The sequence below is a fragment of the Harpegnathos saltator genome, unplaced genomic scaffold (assembly GCF_003227715.2).
Source record: "Harpegnathos saltator strain DR-91 unplaced genomic scaffold, Hsal_v8.6 scaffold176, whole genome shotgun sequence".
Taxonomy (NCBI): Eukaryota; Metazoa; Arthropoda; class Insecta; order Hymenoptera; family Formicidae; genus Harpegnathos; species Harpegnathos saltator.
The window spans coordinates 1,691,482-1,717,056 of record NW_020229957.1 but is presented as its reverse complement, the minus strand read 5'-3'; the positions used below and the strand labels follow the sequence as shown (position 1 = coordinate 1,717,056).

The following is a 25,575-nucleotide window of genomic DNA, read 5'->3' as shown; positions in this document are numbered from 1 at the left end:
ACCCCTTCCCCCTACACATACATTAATTCTGGATGACAAGCCATCCTATACCCTTGAGAAGCCTGCACCGTCCCCCTAGAGCACCCCTGCTCCCACTCGAGTTCCGAGTTCCGAGCGTCCAGCGAACTCCCGGATGTCGAAGGGCTTCGGCCTGACGGATCAGTGAGTGCACGACAGCGCTCGCCCACCGTTACCGATTATCCTCCGCCCCCTGGCACCCGAGAGTCCTCCCCGCCTTCAAGAGTATTGGCCTAACGGATCAGGGGGTACACGACAGCGCTCGCTCCCCGTTGCCGACTATCCGCCGCTCCCGGAGACCAGGAGGTGTCCGATTCGACGACAGGACCAGGACCCACGGGGTCCGCGGCGCGCTCCACCGGGTGTTGCCTCTCAGCTACTCTCATACGGAGAAATTAAACCACATGACAACTGCTGAGAGGACTCCATCCGTCCATACCATGGTCGGTTGCCTCACTAGGCTAACGAGTCCGACCCCCCGGATTTTTACTGTGGGTACCTTCCCCTCGCTCGGATGCTTGGCACCGCCAGACTAACAGGCCCGATCGCCCGGGTTTTTACATTGGGTTTTCCTTCCCCTCGTCGGGTTGTCTGGCAACCTCCCAGACTAACGAGCCCGATGCCCGGGTTTAGTATTGGAGTTCTTCTTGCCCTTCATATGTTTGCTTGCCCACGAAGTCAAGCTCTCGAGCCCTCGCGGGTTTGATATCGGAATTTCCTCTCCGGAATAGGTTACCGTGAGGCTAACGAGCCCACTAGCCCGGATTTTTCCAGTGGGTGTCCTTCCCCTCGTCGGATTGTCTGGCAACCTCCCAGACTAACGAGCCCGATGCCCGGGTTTTTCTAATGGGTTTTCTATTCCTTCGTTCGGTGTCTGACTACAGACTAACGAGCCCGATCGCCCGGATATCCATCCCCCTTCTAGAAAGGGGATAGGCCTGTCGCTCTTAGTAACACTCTCCTAGGTTCACCCTCGACTTCCTAAGATTCCGGGTCGAGTCCATCGCCTATGATCATTGTGGCCATCAAGCTTCTGCACCACGACAAGGTGGCGACCATCGTCGCAGAAGTCCTTGATCAAACTGCGGAGCTACCTTTATTTCTTAGGAATAAATTCCTTGAATGTAAAACTTCTATTAAAGCTCTAGAACTCAGGAATAACCCTTTGGCTTCATTTCTCTCGAATTGGTTTCCCATTCTAAGGGATAATTATCATTATAATAACACGGAGGACAACTTTCCTTCCTACGAAGAATTCTTAATTAAATCCTTGGACATTATCAATCTTTTTAACAATGATTTTAATCCCCCTTCGTTCAAGTACTCTTACAATATTCGTCTTTTTAAGCCTAGTATTGACCCGAATCAGTTCGACTCCATTAAACTCTTTGATGTCAAAATAGGGAATTCTTTGTACCATGGCTCTAAGTGACTTTCCATTTCTGGAGTCTCACGTAGGGCCTCACATATCATAGGCAATCTAAAACTTGATGGCGAATTATACACGGATGGATCCATACAACAAGATCATAGTTCAGGATTTAGGATTTTCTCCCCTCTTCCTGAAATTCGGGAATCCTTCCGTGCCTTTGATTCTTATAACATGTTTCACATTGAAGCTCTGGCTATCTTTAGAGCCCTGGATCTTGTCAGTTCCTTAGATTTGAAAGAGGTGGGGATATTCACGTTTAAGCGTGTAGAATTTAAGCGTGTTGAGTGCCTTAGACACTCTGGACATTACAGGGAAATCTCACAACATTGTTTTTGCCATAAAACACCGAATTAATCTGGTTATTAACGAAGGAATTAATGTCCGTTTCTTCTTCTGGATACCTGCCATGGAACTACGTAAAATGATAGACGAAGAAATAGAAAGAAATTTCCTGTCTATATAAAGAAAGTAACTATGTAAGTAGAATCGTACATCATCGGGCTGTTTCGGTTGTCATCCGAAGTGCTGGAAATAGAAAGACCTTCATAGCTCTTTCTATATCTATTTCCTAACCTTTACGAAGCAGTTTATATGATGACGTGTGTACGTTCTCTAGTTTTAGGGTGTCTATGTTCTTGCTAATGTTATTAATGAGTGGTGAAGTGAGTGAAAATATGAATTTGAAAGAAATTATGGGTAAATATTATTTTATATTATATTGAATATATATATATATATCTTATCACACATACACACAAAATTACTTAATTAAATTAAATTCATATTTGAACCACCTTGTATTTGTTCCATTTCTTATATTTTAATCAGTAATGAAATAAAATATGAAAATTATATTAAAATCTTATTAGTATATGTTATTATTTATAAGTATCATTATTTATTTATGAAAATAAAGGTTTTATTTAATATTTTACCCTAACTGCGCCGTACATCCCTGATAGCAAATATGTTCAGAAAACATCCAAGGGATATCCTGGAGACGTCCTATATCCTTAGGACGGTTCTGAGATGTCTCTGGACGTCCCCAGGAGATTTATGCTAATCAAATGGATTGCTTCAATCTCTTAAAAATATGCGTTCTAATCGTAAATTTTCTTTTTCTTCTTCTTCTATTTCTTCTCCCATAAAATTCTCATTATTGCATCCATTGGTCTATCTTTTTGCCTTTCTCCAAATATTAATTTCTTTTCTAATAAATCCTTTTTAGTTGAAGATTGTTTAATATTCACTAACTGAGAGAGAGAGAGAGAGAGAGAGAGAGAGAGAGAGATTATTAGAAATAAAATAATAAATTAGTTTATTATAATTATTAATATTCTTATTAATAATAAGATATATAAGTAAAATGTATACTTACAGGATAAAGATGACAAAAAATCTTATGTATATTATTAAATGAAGTTATATTAACTGTCAGTACATATTCATTTAATCCATAATGGAAAAAAATATCAAAATAGCAAAATAATATTTAGTGATTTCATCAAAATCATTATACATTTTATCCGTTGCCGAACGTTTTTAGCTAAAACATTAAAGATAGTATAACATAATCCTCTATAACCGAAGATTCCCGATCTGTCATAGAAAAGCTATTAGGTAGTACGAATTATTATAAGCATCAACTTTCCTGTCTTATCTATTTTCTTTTCCTTGCTTACGCCTTTCTATGTGTATAAAATTACATAGTACCATCACTGGTCACAAATATATACATGGCAATGAAATGGCGGATACTCTTGCAAAAATTGGTGTCACCGGCTCGGGAGTTCCTTTGCTGGAAGTTCTATGCCTTCTAGCAGGGACTTTACCTCTGCCTTAATTCTATTAGAAATGAATTCTATTAGAAGCCGATCAATTTTTAGAAACGCAATTCACTAGTAAAGGAACTAGATATAGAACTAGGGTCCCGAGTATTTCTCACTCGCCATGGTTCAAAAAACATCTTCACCTAGATAGGCAAACCCTAACCCTTATTGCCCGCCTGAAATCTTATCATATTTGTGTTGGTCCGCACTTGATGGACAAAAAGATCTCTCACAACGTCTCATGTGAATGTGGATGGTGCTACAGAAGCCTGGAGCATGTATTATTCAAATGTCCCCGACACCATGAGGCATCTGACCGGCTACTCCTAAAACTTTATTATATGGGAGCCAACATCAGCGCAAAGGACAAGAGCACAGGCTTTTGCATAATACATAATACATAACGCATAAGAGAATAAACTAATTAGTTTTCTTCATTTCCTTCCTCAGGACAGAAATGAAGAACTCTTGCTGGATCCACACTGCATCCGACGTGCGTCGTCCGTTATCCGACGGTACGAAGCCGTGCGAAATGCTGTTCATACTGCATACGTTAACTAATATGATTTAAAGTCTGTAGGTGGCGTAAATGGTTAATGGTGACTACAGTTCCTCTAATAGTAATATCCGCATAACCTAAAAAGTTAGAATTGATATTTATTTATTCCATAGACATATATAATAGACTGAGCATAGCGGGTTTGGCAGAACGGTGAGAGAGGCAAAATATCGGGGAAGTTTTCTTTCCTTGTCTGCATAGGTCGAATGCGCAATCATCTAGTAACAGCCAATGGCACAGACTCATGACAGCAAGAAATACGCATAAGCGTAGTTATGTACGGGCAAAAAGATATGTGTAATATATATATGTGTAAGATATGTGTAATATTTTTCTTCACTATTGTTAACTCTACTTTATCGCCTACTTTCCGACCATAAGAAATGTCTTGTATGAAAGAAGTCTGACATGAAAAAATGTCTTGTATGCTAAAATGTCTTGTGTGCTAAAATGTCTCAAACTAAGTAACAAAACTCTATTCTGTCTATCAACAACTCTAATGACATAAACTTAATAATATATTAAGATAAGTAAGGTATACTTTTCCTAATTTTGTCCAGATTGCCCTTCATACTATGCGTTATCGTACGACAAATGTTAAATCATGACCAACATTTCGTCCGACATCGGACGATGACAGACGACCAAGCGATCCGACGATACGAAATAAAATCCTGCTTTTTGATTGGTTGCGGAGCGTCGTACGACGTATGTCGGATGCAGTGTGAATCCAGCATCTGATTGGTTGATTCTCTTATGCGTTATGTATGTATGTATGTATATTTATTCCTCCCCTAAGGGTTCGAAGGCGCTTTTGCAGGGAGCGTTCCCCTTTACAATTCCTCCTTACAATTATTCGCTTCCCTTAATCTTTATTTTCTGGTCCTGGGGGAGAACTCGCGTCCCGCTTGCCGCTCGCCCCCCTCCTTGACACACACACACACACACACACCTCTTCCCTCTCCTGGACTTCCGTTTCCTTGGCCTTTCAATTTACATTCTTTTCCAATTCTTTGTCTACTTGCTCTCCGCCCTTACCCCCCTCATCCCCACCCTTCTTCCTCTCCAATTCTCTCATCCACCTCTCTCGCTCTCCCTCCTCTCCAAATATCCTCCTTACTTCCTCTTTCCAACTCTTTTCACTTCCATTTTCCCATCTCCTACATTCCTCCCACACATGTTCCCATGTTTCCTCTTCCCTCTCACACAACCTACACCTCCTCTCCTCCTCCTTCCTCCAATACTGCCCTCCTCTCATCTCATTTCCCAATCTGTACCTCGCCATCCTTTTCCACCTACTTTCTCCCCACCCCTTCTTCAAGTACTGCGGTATCCCTTCCTCTCTCACATATTCATACCACCTATTATACCTTGACTCTCTTATCTTCTCCCCCCTCTCTCTTCTTCCTAGCTCCTCTCCCTCTTCTCTTATTTCTGTCACCAATGTCTCTCCCTCTTCTCTCCTCTCTCTTACCTCTCTCATGTCCCATCCCCTTTCCTTGAAGAATTTTATCCTCCCCACCTCCCAACTCGCCAATCTCTCCCCCTTCTCCGCTCTCTTCTTTATCTCCTCTAGACATTTCCTCGCAATTTCGCTCTCCCTTCCCTCCTCCAGCCTTCTCTCCTATTTCCATGCCCTTAACCCCGCTCTCTCTCTTAACTTTTCTCTCTTCAATTCCTCCCTTACCATGTATCCTAGCGTCTCTCTCTTTATTCCTAGTATCCATCTCATGTATCTTTCCTGGCTTCTCTCTATCTCTTCCCTCTCCTCCCACCCCCATATTTCCACCCCATACCCTATCACCGTCCGTACTAAGCTATCATATAACCATATTCTTTTCCCCCATTCTCTCTCAAACCTTCTTTCCCCTATTCCCCATACCTGTCCCATCACCGTCATTCCTATCTTTACTCTTTTCTTTATATGCTTCTCCTGTCCCCTATCTTTCTGCATCACGTATCCTAAATATTTATATTCCTTCACTTCTTCCAATTCCTTTCCTTTCCATCTCCATTTCATCTTTCTCTCTCTACCCCCTCCCTTCCTAAATCTCATCACTTTCGTTTTCCCTATATTCACCTCCATCCCTTTCCTTTCCATATATCTTTCCAATCTCGCTACCATTGCCTTCACCCCCTCCTCCTCCGCCATTATCACCACGTCATCTGCATATGCCAATGAATATATTTTCTCTTCTCCTATCTTTACTCCTCCCCACCTCCCTTTTTTTAATTCCTCTTCCATATCCGCCATTAACAAATTGAACATCCCTGGACTTAGTGGGCACCCCTGCCTCACTCCCCTTCCTGTCCAGAACCCCTCCCCTAGCTCCTCTCCCACCCTTACCCTGCTTATCGTCTCTTCCATGACCTCCTCGCATCTTTCCACCAATCCTTTCCTCACCCCTCTTTCCCTCATCGCCCTTATCAACTCTCTTCTGTCCACCGTATCGAATGCTGCTTTCAGATCCACAAATAACGCCATCAACTTACCCCCCTTCCTTCCTAATTGTCTATTTATCACATAATTCATCACATATATGTTGTCTATAACTCCCAACCCTTTCCTGAACCCCGTCTGATTTTGCGATATCAACCCTTTCTCCTCCACCTCTTTCCTTAATCTTTCCGCTAATACCGATGCATAAATCTTGTACAACGTATTCATTAACGTTACTCCTCTATACTCTCCCACTATTCTTCCCCCCCCCTTCTTCACTATCGGTACTACTATTCCTTCCTTCCATTCTTCTGGCCCTCCCCTCTCCATACTCTATTACACATTTCCCTTATCCATTCCTCCATCCTCTCTCCTCCATATTTCCACGCTTCATTCGGTATCTCATCCCCTTCTACCGCCTTGTTGTCCTTCAATTTCTTCATTACCTCCTTAATTTCTTCCTTGCTTATTTCCTGTTCCTTCTCTCTTTCCTCTTTTCTCTTCCTTTCTCCTATCACTCTTCTCCCCACTCCTCCTAGTAATCCTCTAAAATATTCCTCCCATTCTTTCATTTCAATCTCTTCGTTTCTTCCCTTTCTTCTTTTCCTCTCCCTCCTCATTATTTTCCCATATCTTCCCCTCTTTTACTTTTTCATTCACCCACCTCTCCCACCTCTCATTTTCTTCTTTCCTCTTTCCCTCGCATAACTTTTTATATTTTGATTTCTCTTCTCTATATCTCTCTCTATCCACCTCCCCTCTTCTCCATCTCCTCAATTCCCTCCTTACCTTCCTCTTCTCTTCTCTACATTCCTCATCCCACCAACCTTTCCACCTCTCCTTCTCGCCCTCTTCTTCTTCCCTTACTATTGCTCCCTTTATCCTTTTATTCATTTCCTTGATCTCCTCTTCTACCTTTCCTTCCCCTATTCTCACTTCCCCCAACTCTTCCCTAAATCTTTCTCTAGCTCTTTCAGTCCACATCCCTTTTTCTTTCCTTTTCTTCCCTCCCCTTCTCTTTCCCCTCTCTCTTCCTCCCTCCATCCTTACCGTTATTGGATGATGATCCGACTCTATATTGTCCCCCACCTCGAAACTTTTTATCTTGCTCCATCCTTCCTCATTTACTATAACATAATCTATTACCGATTCTACTCTTCCCCCTGTGTACGTCCATTCCCCTTTCTCATCTCCTTCCTTCCCTCCGTTCACTATCATCCATCCTCTTTCATTTATAAACTCTATCAATTCTTTTCCCTCCTTATTTTCCTGCTCGTCTTTCGATTTCCTATTCTCCTCCACCCCCTCTTCATCCTCCCATATTCTCCCCCCTCTTCTTCCTGTCCTTGCGTTAAAATCTCCTCCAATTATCGTTCTTCCTCCTCCCCCTTCCTCTTCTATCCATTCCTTTAATCTTTCCAACCTTTTCCCTAAATCCCCCCTCACATATACTCCTATTATCCTCCATCTTCTTCCTTCTATTATTACATTTCCCACTATCACTCCCTCCATCTCCTCCCTCTCCTCCTCCTCCCCCCTCTCGCTTCTAATTCCTTCCTTATTCCCATTACCATCCCCCCCTTTGCTCTTCCTTTTCTATAAACTCTCTTTGCCGTTTGTATTTTCCATGTATATCCCTTCGGTAGCTTCCCCCTTAACCACGCTTGTTCTTTTTCCCCTATCCATGTTTACATTAACGTTATTACATCCCATTTTTCTATCTCTCTCCAAAACTCCCTATCTTTCTTTTTCAATCCTGCTACGTTCTAGAATGTCACCTTTAACTCTCTCTTTCCTTCTTCCCCTCTTTCCTTTCTATTTCCTCCTCTCCTCTCTCCTCTTCCCTCTCCTCCTAGTTTTCTTCCTTCCCATTTTCCTTCCCCTTCCCCCTCCCTCTCCTCTCCCTCTACTGTCAATATTTTCTTTTCCCCTTTTCTATTAACCACCCCCCTTACTTCTTCGTCCCACCTCCACCATTCCTCATTTATTCTTATTTTTCCATACCCTCTCCAAACCCTACTTCCTTTTCCTTCTTCTTCATCCGCTATTCCTCTCATTATCCACCTTGCTCTCCTTTCCTCATATGTCAAATCGTCTTCTATCCATACCTTGCTTCCTTTCAGTTTCTTTTTCCTTTCCATTATTCTGCTTTTTTCTTCCTCATTATTTAATTCCACCACTACTATTTCTCTCTCATCCCCCTTTCCCGTCTTTATCCTCCTTATTCTTTTTCCAATCCCCTTTTTCATTCCTATTTCTTTCAGTATCTTCTCCACCTCCTCTCTTACCTCCCCTTTTCCTATTTCTACCCCCCTCATCACTATATTCCTTCTTCTTTTCTCCTTCTCTCTTTCCTCCTCCCTTTTCTCCAATACTTTCACTCTCTCCTCCATTTCTTCCTTCCTCTCTTCTGCTTCTCTTCTACTCTCCCTTTCCCTCTCCTCCTCCACCTTCTTTACTCTTTCTTCTATCTTTTTTATCATCTCCCCTTCCTCTCCCTTCCCTTCTATCTCTTCCCATTTCCTCTCTAAACTCTCTATCCTATCCCTCATCTCCTGCTTCTCTTTCTCCCATGTTTCCTCTCTCCTCCTCATTTCCTTCCTTAACCCTTCTATTTTCTCCTTTACCTCTTTAAACCCTCCTCTTATTTCCTTCCTCATTTCCTCTAATGAATTCTCCCTTTCCCTCCCCTCCTCTTCCCCTTTTACTGGTGACCTCACTGTCTTCCTACTTTTCATAAATCCCATCTCCTCCTCCTTCTCTCTTTTTCTTTTCCACATCTCCCCTATCATTCCCGTGCTCCCTCTTCTCCCTCCCTCCTCCCCCCTTTACCCCTCCATTCCCTTTTCTTCCCTCCCCCTTACTTCTCTCTTCCTTCCCCATTTCCTCCATTCTTATCTTCCCCTTTCTCTCCTTTAAACTTCGCTCCTTTCTCTTCCTCCTTCCTCCTTTCTCCTACAGATGTCGTTCCTTCTCCTTCTTGCCTCGCTTCTATCTGCTCCTATACTCCTTGCCCGTATCCTTTCTCTTATTTTCTCCCCTCTATAAACTCTCTTTCCCTGCTCTTCTCTATCCGTCCCTAACCTCACTCTCTCACCCGTATCTTTCACCCCCTTTCCACTCTCTCTCTCTCTCTCTCTCTCTCTCTCTCTCTCTCTCTCTCTCCCCTCTCGCCTCCACTCACCTCCACTCCCGCTCACTCTCTTCACACTCTCTCCTCCCCCCTCCTCCAATTCTGTCCCCTACACTTTCCTTTTCTCTCCTCTTTTCACTCTACTAGAAACCCTCTCCTATACTTTACGCCGCCGGAAACGGAAGTCCTCTTATGCGTTATGTATTATGCGTTATGTAGAAGTCTGTGTTCTGGTCCAAACTCTCTAGAAACGGACTCCTTTGATACAAATAATTTCCCAGCCTCTCAGGAGATAGCCAAGTTCCTTGCACGTACCAATCAGATTATATAATTTTTCACACGTTTTCGTCTTGAAACGATGACTGGCGTAGGAACGGAATTGATCCGTTTGGAGCCATCTATTGAACCATGAACCATGTTGTTTTTCTATTTAATAACTCGGGAAGTCCCTTGTGTACATATCGATTATTGAAGGTAATCTTTTTCCTTAAAGATGTCCATCGAAAGCATTATCGACCGGAAATGCGATCCTGTTTCTTCAGGTAAAGAAGAAAAATGCTGAATTCATAACATTATGTAGTAATTACAATATCCTAATTATATGAATTTGTCTAGCGCTCGTCACAACAATGGAATCTGCAGAAAATACAAAAAACATCGAGAGTATAACGATGAGCTTAAATGAGAAATTTGTTAAACTTTGTACCAACTTAAAACAATTACAAGATATTTCCAGAAAGGAAGATAACTTTTCTACTGAACAGAAAGATTTTATACTAAGAGCAGAAGAACTGTTAGAACAGTATTTTTATGAAGTAACCATTTCGCAAGATCAAAATGTGAATGATGTTGTAGTTCTTGCTGAATGTTTCATCAGTATGTGTTATATAAAACTTATGGAAGATGAAGAACCGCAACATGAACATTTCATTATAGCTGAATGTTTTCTTAGTCAAAGTATGCTATTACTAGAGGATAAAGAACTAGATAGCAATGTTATTCTTGTAGCAATAATTACTTTTAATATATTGAGCTACATCAATTTTAAATTAGAATACCCAGAGAAATCTGTAAAATATTCATATAAGGCATTGGAATTATATATGTCATATACTAAAGGGCAAGATAATTTTCCTTCTCCTATTGATATTTTAACTATTTTGGATCTCCAAGTTGAATCAAATACTGTATATCTATTGGATAGAAAATATATGGATACTTTAAGATCTTTAATAATATTAAAGAAGAAAGAGGAAAAAGTACAAATAGATATAGAGAAAATTGTAATGTACATGCATAAGTTATTAAAAAAACAATTAGGAAATATACCAATAACTATAAACCATGTATCATGGGCTATAGAAGCAATAAGATTAGCTGAATACTTTCTATCTTGCAATCGCTTCATTGAATGTAAAAATCACCTTGTTATTGCTTCCATTACCATGGAAAGATATTATAATAATTATTACAAAGGATATGCAGAAAAATCCAATGACAAAGGGAAATGTCTCTATACTCGATATAAATCTATCATTTCTTTTATTAATACATGCTGGGTGAAATATGGTTTAACCCTTTTATTTTTATCAAAAAAACAATTATTAATTCAAGAAGGAAAAGACAATTTTTTAGAGGCTAATATTTATAAATTAGAATCCACAACACAGTCCATCAAACAATCCACAGGATCATTAATGTTTACATGTACTGATGAAGAATATCAAGAATACATATATATAACAGAAGATAATTGTATTACAAACTATAACGATGCTAAACTGCTTTTTGTAAATATTCTCCAGTTGCTCAATAAAATAAAGGTTGATATATCTATTTCAGATAATATATATGTTTATACAGAAATTGCACAATATATTTCTAAAGCATACAAATATCTTGCATTTTATGAACATGATAAAATCAACCAAATAAAACTACAGAAACGACGGATTGATGTTTTAGAAGAGTGCTTAAAAACATTAAATGTAGAAGATAATGAAATTGCTTGCAGTTTTATATGGTTTGAGCTTGCAGTTATTAATTCCACTATTGTAGATATAAAGATAGAACATTTAAAAGCTAGTAAATTATCACCAGAAGAATTAGTAGAAATTGACCAATTAGTAAACAACAGTGTAACCTATTTCCAACTATATATTAAGCATTTAGTTGCTGTAGAACATGCATTAACAAAGGGACTAGTTGATCAAAATTATCAATTTCTTTCTATTTTGAATTTAACTGCACAAGTTTAATAATACTTTAATAATAATTTATTATCACAGACTATCTCAAACATAAATAAATCCTATTGCCATTATTATTATTATTGTTTGGTATTATTATTATTGTTTAAGTTCTTATGATGTTCTTGAAAATATTTATATTTGACTGACAAATATTTTACAAATATTATATATTACAGAAGAATTTATAATTAGAAATTGTACATAAGTGGCATTTTAAGGAATATTTTGACTCTCATGTTAACAATTTAAAAGACAAGACATGAGAAATATGCTATATATCTTTTTGTAGCTATAAGAAATATAGATATGATTGAATTCTGCAATAATGTTAATTTGATTGTATTTCCTTTAGACGCTGATACATTTAAACAATATATAAACAAGTCCGTACGTCGTTTGTTTAGGTTTTGCGATAACAAGTTAATTATTAGGTAAGATAAAATAAAATAAAATGTAAATATAAGGTAAAATATAATATAAAATATGGAATAATATAATGTGAACACAAGAAGTACTGTGTATGTATGTATGTGTGAGCCTACCTCTAAGAAATATCAATAATATGACAAGTAAATTCCAGTCTCATAGATTATGTAGAGAAGATGACATCAATGATGTGTTTTATTTGAATCAAAATATAGATACTTGTCAGGACTTTATTCCCATCCAAACTAGTAACAGTGTGTCAGATTGTATCGTTATTTGGATAGCATCATTGTTAAAGATATGCAGAATATAGATTTTTTTTATGAATACATTGTGAAGGTATTTTAATGAAGTATATTTTAATAAAACGCATTGATAGTAAGAATAAAGTCCTGATAAGTACTTTTATTCTATTCAGATAAAATACATAATCGATGTCATCTTCTCTATGTAGTCTATGAGACTAGAATTTACTGTTATTATTGATATTTCTTAAAGACTCAGTACTTCTTGTGTATATATATATATATATGTATATATGTATATGCATTATTTTTATCCAAAAAAGTATTATTATGTCATAATCTTCTTATATATAATGTTTGTACATATAATTTTCGAATGATCGATATATATTTACTTTATACATTTCATTAGTTTCTCGTAGGACAAATCAATTAAATAATCAACTGGATATTACAGTTCTAAATTGGTTTACAGTTTGGAAAATGTATATGCATTAACAAATACGAATAGAACATTTGATTGGTTGGTAAAATGGTTTATCAAAGAAAGTTCATGCGTAGACCCGAATATGACACGCATTCGTTGTTCAATGGAGAGTTTTTGTAATACCGTCTCTCAGATATTGTAAACGTTGATTGTGAATGATATTAGGGAGTTTTTGCAATACCGTCTCACAGTAAACGTAAATCATAAACGTTACTCGCTTAGAAATAACATCGCAATGTACGCGACGTATAGCATTCACAATCAACGTTTACCGTATCTGAGAGATGGTATTGCAAAAACTCCTTATTTCTGAGCGAATAACATTCACGATTTACGTTTATCATATCTAAGAGAGGATATCTGAGAGAGGAAGAACTCCCTAATGTTCGCTATGTATTGCACGTTATTTGTTCATGATATGCATGTAAATAGTTATAATGATTATAATTATGCAATTATTATAAAAGTTATTATAAAAGAAACAAATGGAATGGATTGAAGAAGCAATTTTAACAGAAGTTTATATAAAAATAGAATTATTATGAAATCTAGAAAATCGACTTTATCAGAGTAAAATAAAAAAAGAAAACTTGTACATAGGAGAAGAATTGCTCAGAAGCAGGGTAAGATACAATTTTATAATTACATAAATAAAAATTTATTGAAGTATTAAATGAAACTTGCACTTGTAATAATTACCCAAACAGCATCAAGTCGACTATTAGTTGACTATAAGTCGGCAGAAGAAGTCTCAAGTCGACTTCAAAGTTAGACTGAATGCCGACTAATAGTCGACTAACAGCCAGCAAATGTCCTGACTATAGTCCTGACTATAGTCGACCGTTAGTCAGTCGACTTAGAAGTCTGCTTTATGGTAATTTGAAGTCAGTTTTAAGTCAACAATACGGCATTTATAAATCAACTTTTAATCAATGTTGTTTTATTAAAAGTAGACTTTTAGTTAACTTGACGTAATCGAAATTAGTCAGATATAATAAATTCAAAAGATCCATTTTTATATATATTTTTTAATCGGTTTGATTAAAATTTTCATTACACATAATAAGATTATATTATAATAAAATGTTATAATAAGAAAATAAACATGAATAAATTTTCATTATACGTAACAAAACTATATACAATAAAACTATATAATAAGAAAATAAACAAGAACGAAACGGAGAAAAATTTATTTTTTTAATATTGCTCTCATTCTGTCGCCAGATCGTCGCAACCACTCTTGAGTACAAGATTCAATCTCGCTAATTGTACATTGGTTTGTCTTCAAAAGAATTGCTAAAAATATGATAATTGATATATATATATTTACGACAATAAATAACATTTTACGACAATAAATAACTGTTTTAAATCAAAGTAAAAATATTGGGTAAACTTAGTAATACCAATTACTGAATCCGACAGTTTCGATTTTCTTAAAGGCAACGTTTTGTTCTGCCTTGTTCAAGAATATTTTAGAGCAACTTCGTGCCCAATAAGTTGCGACATAATGTTTCTTATTGTTTTTGCAACTGTTTCTCCACCCACTTGTGACATATTTTCAATCTGTAACAATTATAAATGGTATGATGTATATTTTTTATTGCAAATTCGTTATATTTGTTGCTTGTGTTGATAATTTTAAGCAATTATATTAATAAATTTAATTAATATACTGTAAGAATATATATATATATACATATATATATATAAGAATTCTTGAGAATATGTAAGAAAACTTACAAACGAATAATCGATTGCGATTAGTCAAATTTTATTCTTATTGACTTGTGTCTGACACTGCAAGGGTCTTTAATCTCATTGGCAGGTGAATGCCATTGTTATAAATTACATGATTAACTTGTCCTTATATATATAATAAATCAGGAACATATGAAATGACCAGGGATATGCAGGATATCCCATTTTAAAGGATCTACTCAAATATCTTAGAAATACTGCTGTTAAATCGAAAAGTGCTTAAGACAAAAGTTGTTTAACTTGAAGGGGGACATAGGCCAGCGATAGCATTTTGTTTATAGATGGCGCCACTTTCGAAATATTTACTGATTATCAATTTTCTTAAATAGAAATCCCAGTTTTTTATTATATCATCTTTTTCTACCAATTAATTTAAACGACTTTTGTCTGAAACATTTTTTTTATTTGCTTAATATATTTTGAGATATTTAAGGAAAACTTGGTAACTTTTCCAACATTTACCTTATGATATCTCACTATTTGTCAAAAGAAAAAATAGTATTAGACTTTTTTACTTTATTTAATATCAAGAATATTACTATAATAGTGTCCTAACTTTTATTAACTTATCGACGTTTGGAAATTTCAAAATTATTAAATTAATAAAAGTTAGGGTACTATTATAGTAGTATATTCTTGATAGTAAATAAAGTAAAAAAGTCTAATACTATTTTTTCTTTCGACGAATAGTTAGCGAGATATCGTAAAGTAAATGTTGGAAAAGTTATCAAGTTTCCCTTAAATATCTCAAAATATATTAAGCAAATAAAAAAATGTTTCAGACAAAAGTTGTTCAAATTATTTGATAGAAAAAGATGATATAATAAAAAATTTGGATTTCCATTTAAGAAAATTGATAATCAGTAAATATGTCGAAAGTGGCGCTATCTATAAACAAAATGCTATCGCTGTCCTATGTCCTCCTTCAAGCTAAACAACTTTTGTCTTAAGCATTTTTTTATTTAACAGTGTTTCTGAGATATTTGAGTGGGTCCTTTAAAATGGGACATCCTGTATATAATGATCTGTTTTTATCTATTTCCACTTTATATTCTTCTAAAATGATACCATTGCATATTTTGAAGTTAGAATTATAAAACCGACATCATGGTACCAAACTAGGAGAATATACATGGAAAATGGAAATCAAAATAGATCATTCCATATAGGTATCTTCAAATTATTCTATATATCCCCAGTTTACAGTACATATAACATTTGTGGAAAGAGTTAAATTGTTGTGTGAGACAGCAAAAATATATAAACAAGGACAGTCTTTTCGACATTTTGGAAGAAGAATGTAAATATTTGTTGTACTGATACTCAACATATATAGATATACACTCATTTAAAATAGGATATAAGTGTCACATTGCTAACAAATTATTTTCTGAAATGTTATGCACTTACTTTATATTTTTAATGATAAGTATTTCACTTATTGCACCTTATTTCTCAGTCGCAGATAGAACAAATTTATTTCTCCACAGTTTTTTCGTGGCAACGCTGTAACAAATTTTATGAAGATTATTTATATTTATATATAATAATGTGTTACACTTAATATATATAATATAATATATATATAATATATATAATAATGTGTTATCCTTAATAATTATAACAATTTATAGGATGTGAGGTTATCTTATAGAAAACGGCATATTATATACACATATACACATATACTTTAGTTTGTCAAATATTTATTATACAGTTAAGTAGTGTTTAAATTTTTATCTAACATGACTAGCTTGAACATTGAGATGAATACTTACGTTTTAACGTGAACTGTATATTTGCTTTGTATTCAACATGCGTGATGCCTGTCACATTGTGACTTTTACGAACACAATGCAGCAAGGCGGTAAAGTGGTAACCAATCAAATACGATTTTTGTTCCAATATCTTTTGTTATGAAACGTATATGAAAGAACGACACGTTGATTACTTATTCTTTGCCTCCTTAATAGATCGATGGAGCTATGATGTCTAATGGATTTCTAATAGGTACATGTTGGTACATGTGGGTAGTTAAAGTTGACAAAAAGCCATTTTAGAAATAGTTGACTAAACGTGGACTTCAATTGATTACAAAAGTCAACTAAAAGTCGACTTTAAACAGTCGACTTCAGGGCTGCGTTCCAAAACTCTACTCGGAGTAGCGGAGTTAACTCAACGTCGTTCCAAAATGTGGTGTAATTTACTAAATGGGCGGAGCCTAATCGTTCAAAAATTCCAAGTAGACAGTACCCGGAGTTAACTCTTATAACTCTAATTTCGAGGAGGGTTACAAGAGTAAGTTCGAACCGCGCAAATTTAAATTAAGTAACGATCTTAGAATTTGGTTTGTTCGTGTTTAGTGACTTCTTTGAGTTTTCTTCTGAGTTTTTTTCTGAGTTTTCTTGGATATATTATACAGAAAAAAAATTAATATGACTAATTTAATACAAGGAATACATATTGTAATGACTGATAAAGATGGAATACCAGTAGAGAAAAATGATTCATTGTTAATAATGGATAGGTACATGTAATGGATAGGACAAGAGAGGTAAGTAAGAAGTATTAATCTTATATTAAGGTTAGATTAGGTTAGATTATGTATAATTATAAAACATTTTTTAGTGACAATAGGACACATATACACACATTCCTTATTTACAATGGTATTTGTTAGTTACCAGTCCACCTATTGTATCATTATATTTATTCATAACTTAATATGTTGCGTGTTTGTACTTTTACTTGTACAGATAATACTATCTTTACTGTACCAAAATTATCAGAAATATATAAATTTTTTAATATATCTCCAAAAGTTACAGATACACAGGAAAATATAAAAGTTACGAATATACAAGAGAAAACGAAAGAAGATATATTTTTTGTTATTAATTTTTTAAGAGATAAAAGAATGAATTAAACTTTTTACAATAACTATTTGATATATTTTTTACAATGTAATTATTCATTTATATTAATCCTAAATATTAATCATAAAATTTTTCATTAACGTTCTTGTTGTTAATATATTATGTTTACAGATATTTCTCTTTCTTGTGAAGACAGGGATCATGGTAAGATCAATATATTAATATTTTATATATATCATATATTTTATTTTTATTAGTTTTGAGATATTAACTATTTTGTTAATCTTATGCACTTTTCCATATTTACAGCTATATGGGAACATTCAACAATTATGTTGCTCTTTTCATTATGGACAGAAAACGCAAACCTTTTCAAAAATGATAAAGTGAGAAATGATATCGTGTGGAAAAAGATTACTGAATTCCTAAATGGAAAAGGTTATATGTATACAGCTAAACAGGTGGAAAATAAATGGAAAAATTTAAAAAAAATTTATATGAAAACAAAGGACCACAATGCCCAGTCTGGGGCATCGTTGAAGAAATGTAAGTACTACGACGAAATGAACAAAATTTATAGAAGATCGTATAGTGTGATGCCTATAGCTGTTGCGTCAAATCTTTGTAAAAGAGATATATCAACAACAGAAGACAAGGAAATAAATTCTGATAATCCTGAAATCTGTTCCTGAAATAAATCCTATAAATCCTAATAAATAAATCTGATAAACATTAATAAAGAAGAAAAAAAACGGAAATTTGCAATCATGGAAATATTTTCAAGAAAAATTAGAGAAAAATGAAGAAGCAAGAGAGCGCAGGCATAAAGAGAACATAGAACAACAAAAAGAAGCTTTAGCAACCTATAAAGAATTTATGAGCAAGTTTCTGGAAAAATTATAATTTCTTTATTTATTTCAATATTAACATACTTCCTTGTTCATTTCACTTTTTAATTTTTTGTTTCGAAAATATTCTAAAGGTAATAGACTGCTATTCGATTTTCGTTTTTAACTATATGAATTAATATTGCGAAGTTGTTTTTCGAAAATTAATAAGACAGTTGTATTGAGAAAAAAGTTAAGTATCTGTTAATGTAAAAGATTATATATCTGTTAAAATATTTCAAAGACTAATATAAAAGTAAAGTGATATGTAATATATGAATTGTTGAGAGAAAAATTGATAAGTCAATCTTTTTTCTAATTTGATTTGACATACAAAAGAGCTGTTTTGTATCCCTATTTTAATATTAACTCAAATTAGAAAGGAAATTGATTTTTGCTTCCAATAGCTTATATAACACAAATATTAAAATAAAAGTATGGTAGAGATTTCGTTTTTTTAATAAAGATTATAAATGATGTATACTGTTTTAAACGTTGAACATTTAATACATCTCAAATAAAATATATTTATATTTTATAAAGATAAGAATAAATATAGCTAAGTTTTCTACTCATTTTCCATCTTATGTGTATAATAAGAATGTATATACACAATTGTAGGATTGTATTTCATTTAAGTTTTATTTATATTATTTATGTACACATAGCTTCTGCATGTAATATTTCATTTCTCTTATATAAAATAAAAAAATATATTGAAATATAATTATATTGATAACATCACAGGTTACTATACTCTTTCTCTAAATAAATTTCGTGCAATGTTATTGCGTTTTATTACACCGTCATTGTCATATTGTTCTTCAACTTGTCCATGATGCTCTTCTTGCTCTGCATCACATTCCCTTCTTTGTTCTTCTTCAATCAGATAAGTTTCTATTCCTTCACCAGAGTTTAAACATATGTTATGAAGGACGCAACAGGCTAATATAGTTGCTGGTATCAAATCAATGCATGCCATATGCAAATATTTGAAGCGTCTAAAGCAGCCTTTCAATAATGCAAATGCTCGCTCAATTGTTTGTCTGGTTTGACATAATATATGATTAAAATTGTTTTCGACCTGTAAGAAAAAAATATATAAAATAAAAATATAAGAAACATACACATACCACAAAGAGAGAGAGAGGGAGAGGGAGAGAGAGGGAGAGAGAACGAGCAAAAAATTCCATATCAATATAGTTTCAACAAATTAAGTTAGAATAATTTAATATTTGGTTTTAGAATTATAAAATATACTTACTTGTGTCAAATGGCCATTATCTTTAAAAGCTATTAAGCACCAACTCAGTAAGGGATAAGCTTTATCCCCTATAATAAATTCCTCATTTGGAAAGAATAAGCGACGATTTCTATGAATAGCCTGCCACAAATCAGAATTTCTGAAAATTCTAATATCACTTACCGACCCAGGATATCCAGCAAAGCAATCAATGAAATGTAGGTCTGTATCACATACAGCTTGAAGTGTAACTACATGTTCTGCATTTTCTTGTCAGATAAGATTGAGCATTTATCTTCATAATAAAATAAATAACTAATATTAACATTAATACAACTTCTTGATGATGAAAATAAAAAAATATTAAGTTGGAAATAAAATAAAATAATGTTGTAGATATTTACATATGGTGCTGAAATTTCAATATGTGTACAGTCAATAACACCAATAACATTTTGAAGACCAGCTATTCTTGCAAACTTCTCCATTATAACATTTATGTGATCCACAGATGGCCATTTGATAAAATTGCTTCCTATATCATAAAGAGCTTTAACAACACGTCTTACACAATGGTTCAGTGATGATTTGGCTAAATCAAATTTAAGCTCAACAGATCTGTAACAACATAAATGTTCTTTATTATGAATATTCTTATTCATGTGCATGCCAAAAAACAAATAACTATATATGTATTAATTATATAGATAACTTATATAGATATATTTTATATAAAAAATATTTACCTGTATAAATCAGGAGTTGCCAACAGCCATAATGTTGCAAGTAATTGCACTCTTGGTTTTATATAGGATCTGCCTATAATATTTATTTTAGATAGTCTTAGACTTAATATATTTTCCAATACATGAAAAGTATCTAGGGTCATACGAAAATGTTTGAATTGTCCTGTTGAAAATCTTGGAACAACGATTTTCACATAACCTTCAATATGTACATTCTTCTTTCCTTTTTTTCTTATATGTAATTTTTCCGTCAGCATATATATTTCTTCTTCTGTTTCACTTTCGCTCTCATTGTTGTCCATATATGTAAATAACACTTTTCTAAATATTTCATTAATAAGAATAAATAACTTCGTATTATTCACATTCATGTATATAAATATAAATATATATATATATATATCTGTGCCGCATTTAGAGAACACTTCCCGTTCAAAAACGCCGAGTTAACCCACGTTACTCCCTTCTACTCTGTTCTCCAACCACTACGAATCCATAGAGTTGACCGAGTAAAGTTTTGGAACGCAGCCCAGAATGTTTAAAACAAGTCGACTAAAAATCGACTTTAAACAATCGACTTTAAGTTGACTCAAAAATGCCGACTATTACAAGAATAATCTATTGTGATTGGCCTATTTTTATTCTTATTGCCTGTTGCCTGGCATTGTACAAAGGGCTTTAGTCGGCAAACAGTCGCTTGTGCTGTGTGGGTATAGACCGATCAGACATTTTGCATCATGTCTGGTGAACACTAAATTCAGCCGAATACGAGTGTTTGTTACAAAAACGAATAGAAATGAACTATAACGAACAAGAATATGAACATCGAACATTCGCATTCAATGTTAGTTTTTTTTTCTATGTTTCTGCCAGAAGTTATAAAGCTTAGAATAAAAGATTTGAAAATTTATTGCACCTATTATGGACTGAAACTAATCACTAACTTTCATTACTATAATTTACTAGTTGAATCCTAGTTATTTCTGCTTATACAGCCAAATTTATTGTCACTTCTATTATCTTTATCTAGAATATCTAAATCTAAAGCAATATCCTGATTAGTTCTTCAACTTATTTACGTTTTATGTTTATGGTAACGGCAAATTATGTGTGAAAACTCTTAACTGGCTGTGCGAATTATATAGTTCCATATAATAGTACTACGGAGAATTCTTACATATATCGAACATCCAAAGCCAGTTTTGTTAAAAATGTCAACTGAAAACATAAATGATCAGGAACAAAATTCTGTTTACTCAGGTAAAATAGAAACAAAAAATACTGCATTCAAGTCTCACATGGCACAGACGTCCTCAGGACGTCCTGAGGACATCCCTACGTTTTTAGGACATCCCAGGAGTATCCCTTGGGCGTTTTGTGCTGTGGGGTCTCTCTCGAATTAGGTATTGATCACATACATACATTATCTTAATTATGTAAATATTTTTAGCGTCCGTCACCAAAGATTCAGTTGAAAATATCAAGAATATCGAAGATAAGACAATAGACTTTACTCAAAAACTTATTACAGATTTAAAAGAATTACATTATCTTTTAAATACTTCAGCTGACAAAATTTATAATATTATAGAATCTGTCAAAAGATTAGAAGGACATCTAGATCAACATTATTATGAAATAAACCATTTAGAAAATCCAAAATTGGGTGACATTATAATTCTTGCTGAATCTTTTATCCGCATATATCATTTAAAACTTCCAAAATACATAACAGACCCAGAATGTATGCGTACAGGCGAATTTTTTCTTATGCGAAGTATGACATTATTAAAGAACAAAGAATTGGATTGCAAAGCTATTCTTGGAGCAATAGAGACTCTTAATGAATTGAGCTACATTTATATAGAACTAGAGAATCCAATGAGATCTTTACAATACTCAAAAAAAGCATTTGAGATATATCACACATACACGAAAGGGCAGGATGATTTTCCTGCTCCTGTCAATATTATAACTGTTATAGATATCAAAACGAATTTAAATCCTATATATTTATTAAATAAAAAATATATGGGTACTTTAAAGTCTTTATTTATATTAAGAAACAAAATCAAACCTGAACTGATAGATATGGATCAAATTGCCACATATATGTGTGAGTTACTACAAAAGCAATTAAAATATATACCAGCATTAATCGATAATGTATCATGGGCCACAGAAGCAATAAAATTAGCTGAATACTTTTTGTCACGTAATCGTTTTAACAAATGTAAAATGTATCTTAATATTGCGTGCATTATGATACGAGCATATTTTTCTTTATATTTCTCCGTATTAATACAAACGATGTCAGTTGGAGAGCAGAAATTAATCTATATGAACCTTAAAAGCACCATTTTTTCTATTCTCATGTATTGGGTGCGATATGGACTTGTGCTTTTATATACGTCGAGGGAACGATTTATAGAAGCGAAAAGAGAAGACAATCTTTGTGAGACAAATAATTCTATATCAAAATCTGCAACAATGTCTGTTAAACAATTGACAGAATCACTAATGTCTCCGAATATAGACTGTAAGAATAAAATTGAAGAGATTATTTATATAGACGAAGATAATTACATTACAAACTATAATGATGCTAAAAGAATTTTTGTTCGTATTCTCGAATTGCTTAATTACTTAAAGGCAGATAAATCGATTTCGGGTGAGGCAACAGTTCGTGTAGAAATTGCACAATGTGTTTCCAGAGCATACAAATATTTAGCATTTTATGAATTTGACAAAATAAAGCAGATGAAACTACAAAAACGGCGGATAGAAGTTTTAGAGAATTGTTTGAAAACATTACAGGCAGATGATAATGTTATTCGTAGTTTTGTATGCTTTGAAATAGGAGTCGTTAATTCCATCGTGTTAAATATAATAATCGAAAATTTAAGAAATTTGAATGAAGATTTAAATGCAAAAGAATTATTAGAGATTGAACAATTAGTAAAAAAAAGTGTGATGTATTTTCAACTGTATACTGATAATCATAAAGCTGAAATTTCGGATTGATAAATGAAGCAGTTGACAAAAATTATCAAGTTATATCTGCTTTAAATGTAAAATATATTTCAAAGAGATTTCTAGAACATTTATTGTAATCGATTTTCACAAACATGTAGAGTTTAATATGAAAAAATAGGAACATATGGGAATTTCCATATTTACAAAATTATTTCGAAATTATATAATTATATAAATTAATATAATTTTTATGCAGAAATATTGTTTTTTATCATATTTTTTATTTATATATTTATTATAATATAATGTACTTTATTTTATATGTGTATATACAGGGTGCACGATTTATCTGAAGACATTAAAATATCTCGAGAACTATTCATTGGATAAGAAAAAGTGGTTAATGAAAGTTGTTAGTCTCGAAGGGGGACATCCAATGATACTAAACTCGACCTCCCACTCCACCCCCTGGGGGTGGGGGTTGGGGGCAACTTTGAAATCTTAAATGGAAACCCCCATTTTTTATTGCAGATACGGATTCTACGCCACAAAATACGTAAATTTTGTCCGAAACTTTTTTTTTTGATTCGTGATAAATGGCGCTGTAATCGCAAAAAATTATATTTTCCGCAATTCTCCAGAAATGATCATTGGATTGAGAAATAAAAAATACCTGTTCAATATTTTTAAAGAACATAATAAAAGTTATTCCCCCCCCCATCCTCTCGGGGTAGGGTGGGTGGTAACGTTCAAATCTCAAATGGGAACCCGAATCGAAGAGGGAACTGCTCGACGCGCCACTGTGGGTGTATGGCGAACTACGGCTTATTATAAAAGGCAGTGCAATGCTATCTATCATGAATGAAAAAAATTGTTTCAATAAAAATTTCACGTACAATCTAATTCTGCAATGAAAAATGTGGGTCCCCATTTGAGATTTGAACGTTATCACCCACCCTACCTCGAGAGGATGGGGGGGGAATAACTTTTATTATGTTCTTTAAAAATATTTTTCATTTCTCAATCCAATGATCATTTCTGGAGAATTGCGGAAAATATAATTTTTTGCGATTACAGCGCCATCTATCACGAATCGAAAAAAAAGCTTCGGACAAAATTTACGTATTTTGTGGCGTAGAATCCATATCTGCAATAAAAAATGCGGGTTTCCATTTAAGATTTCAAAGTTGCCCCTAACCCCCACGCCCAGGGGGTGGGGTGGGAGGTTGAGTTTGATATCATTGGATGTCCTCCTTCGAGACTAACAACTTTTATTAACCACTTTTTTTTATCCAATGCATAGTTCTCGAGATATTTCAATGTCTTCAGATAAATCGTGCACCCTGTATATACAGGGTGAGGAAAAAAGATGGGAACCCTTAAAAATCTCGAAAGATATAAGTTTTACGGAAAAGTGTTTCAGATAAAAGTTATAAGGCTCAAAACGATATATTTACTGATCTTATCAGTTTGACTTTGGCATTACCAAAGTCAGATCAAGGTCAACTTATTTTTTTTTAAATAGAAACCCTTACTTTTTTATTATATCACTTTTTTCTACCAATTAATTTGAACAACTTTTGTCTGAAAATTTTTCTTATTTGCCTAATATTTTTTGAGATATTTAAGGAAAACTCGGAAACTTTTTTAATATTTAATTTACGATATCTTGCTAACTATTTGCCGGAAGAAAAAATGCTATTAGACTTTTTTACTCTAATTGGTCTCAAGAATATATTGTTACAATAGCATCTTGACTTTTGTTAATTTGATGATTTTGAAATTTGATTTTGAAAAAAAAGTCAATAAGTTAACAAAAGTTAGGGAACTATTGTAACAATATGTTCTTGAGACCAAATAGGGTAAAAAAGTACCACTTTCTTCTGACAAATAGCGAGATATCGTAAGTTAAGTATTGAAAAAGTTATCAAGTTATCCTTATATATCTCAAAAAATATTAGGTTAATAAAAAAATATTTCAGAAAAGTTGTTCAAATTAATTAGTAGAAAAAGATGATATAATAAAAAAATAAGGGTTTCTGTTTAAAAAAAATAAGTTAACCTTGACCTGACTTTGATAATGCCAAGGTCAAACTGATAAGATTAGTAAATATATCGTTTTGAGCCTTATAACTTTTGTCTGAAACACTTTTCTGTAAAACTTATATCTTTCGAGGTTTTTAAGGGTTTCCATCTGTTTTCCTCACCCTGTATATATATTTATTAGATGTGTGTATTAATTCGGTCCGTTTTTCTTCTTTA

At 33.9% G+C, this 25,575-nt stretch overlaps 2 protein-coding genes, 2 long non-coding RNA genes and 1 pseudogene across 4 annotated transcripts; 3 read left to right on the top strand and 2 right to left on the bottom strand.

The window, feature by feature from the left end:
• The first annotated feature begins 9,221 nt into the window (after window positions 1–9,221).
• Window positions 9,222–11,715, top strand: LOC105180775 (protein KBP homolog). Its single transcript, XM_011137054.3, has 2 exons — window positions 9,222–9,953; window positions 10,027–11,715. The coding sequence occupies exons 1-2, from the start codon at window positions 9,905–9,907 to the stop codon at window positions 11,667–11,669; spliced, it is 1,692 nt and encodes a 563-aa protein (XP_011135356.1). The 5' UTR covers window positions 9,222–9,904; the 3' UTR covers window positions 11,670–11,715.
• Window positions 11,716–13,971: 2,256 nt separating this feature from the next.
• LOC105180773 (uncharacterized) lies at window positions 13,972–16,527 on the bottom strand. Its single transcript, XR_849570.3, has 4 exons — window positions 16,364–16,527; window positions 15,996–16,091; window positions 14,231–14,390; window positions 13,972–14,120 (listed from the first exon to the last, which is right to left on the bottom strand). It is a non-coding gene; the product is annotated as an uncharacterized LOC105180773 (long non-coding RNA).
• Window positions 16,528–16,849: 322 nt separating this feature from the next.
• Window positions 16,850–18,142, top strand: LOC112588225 (uncharacterized). The gene is made up of 4 exons (XR_003112694.1): window positions 16,850–16,883; window positions 16,949–17,139; window positions 17,633–17,665; window positions 17,771–18,142. It is a non-coding gene; the product is annotated as an uncharacterized LOC112588225 (long non-coding RNA).
• An 897-nt stretch (window positions 18,143–19,039) lies between these two features.
• Window positions 19,040–21,126, bottom strand: LOC112588062 (putative nuclease HARBI1; annotated as a pseudogene).
• A 281-nt stretch (window positions 21,127–21,407) lies between these two features.
• On the top strand, window positions 21,408–23,361 carry LOC105180774 (KIF1-binding protein homolog). Its single transcript, XM_019840296.2, has 2 exons — window positions 21,408–21,597; window positions 21,788–23,361. Exons 1-2 carry the CDS (start codon window positions 21,549–21,551, stop codon window positions 23,359–23,361), a joined length of 1,623 nt encoding a protein of 540 aa, XP_019695855.1. The 5' UTR covers window positions 21,408–21,548.
• Window positions 23,362–25,575: the final 2,214 nt, after the last annotated feature.

Bases quoted from the DNA above. Each gene is read 5' to 3' on its own strand.
- LOC105180775 (XM_011137054.3), top strand. From the start codon at position 9,905: ATGTCCATCGAAAGCATTATCGACCGGAAATGCGATCCTGTTTCTTCA. The intron at 9,954-10,026 runs GTAAAGAAGAAA...GAATTTGTCTAG, and splicing joins ATGCGATCCTGTTTCTTCAG to CGCTCGTCACAACAATGGAA.
- LOC105180774 (XM_019840296.2), top strand. From the start codon at position 21,549: ATGTCAACTGAAAACATAAATGATCAGGAACAAAATTCTGTTTACTCA. The intron at 21,598-21,787 runs GTAAAATAGAAA...AAATATTTTTAG, and splicing joins ACAAAATTCTGTTTACTCAG to CGTCCGTCACCAAAGATTCA.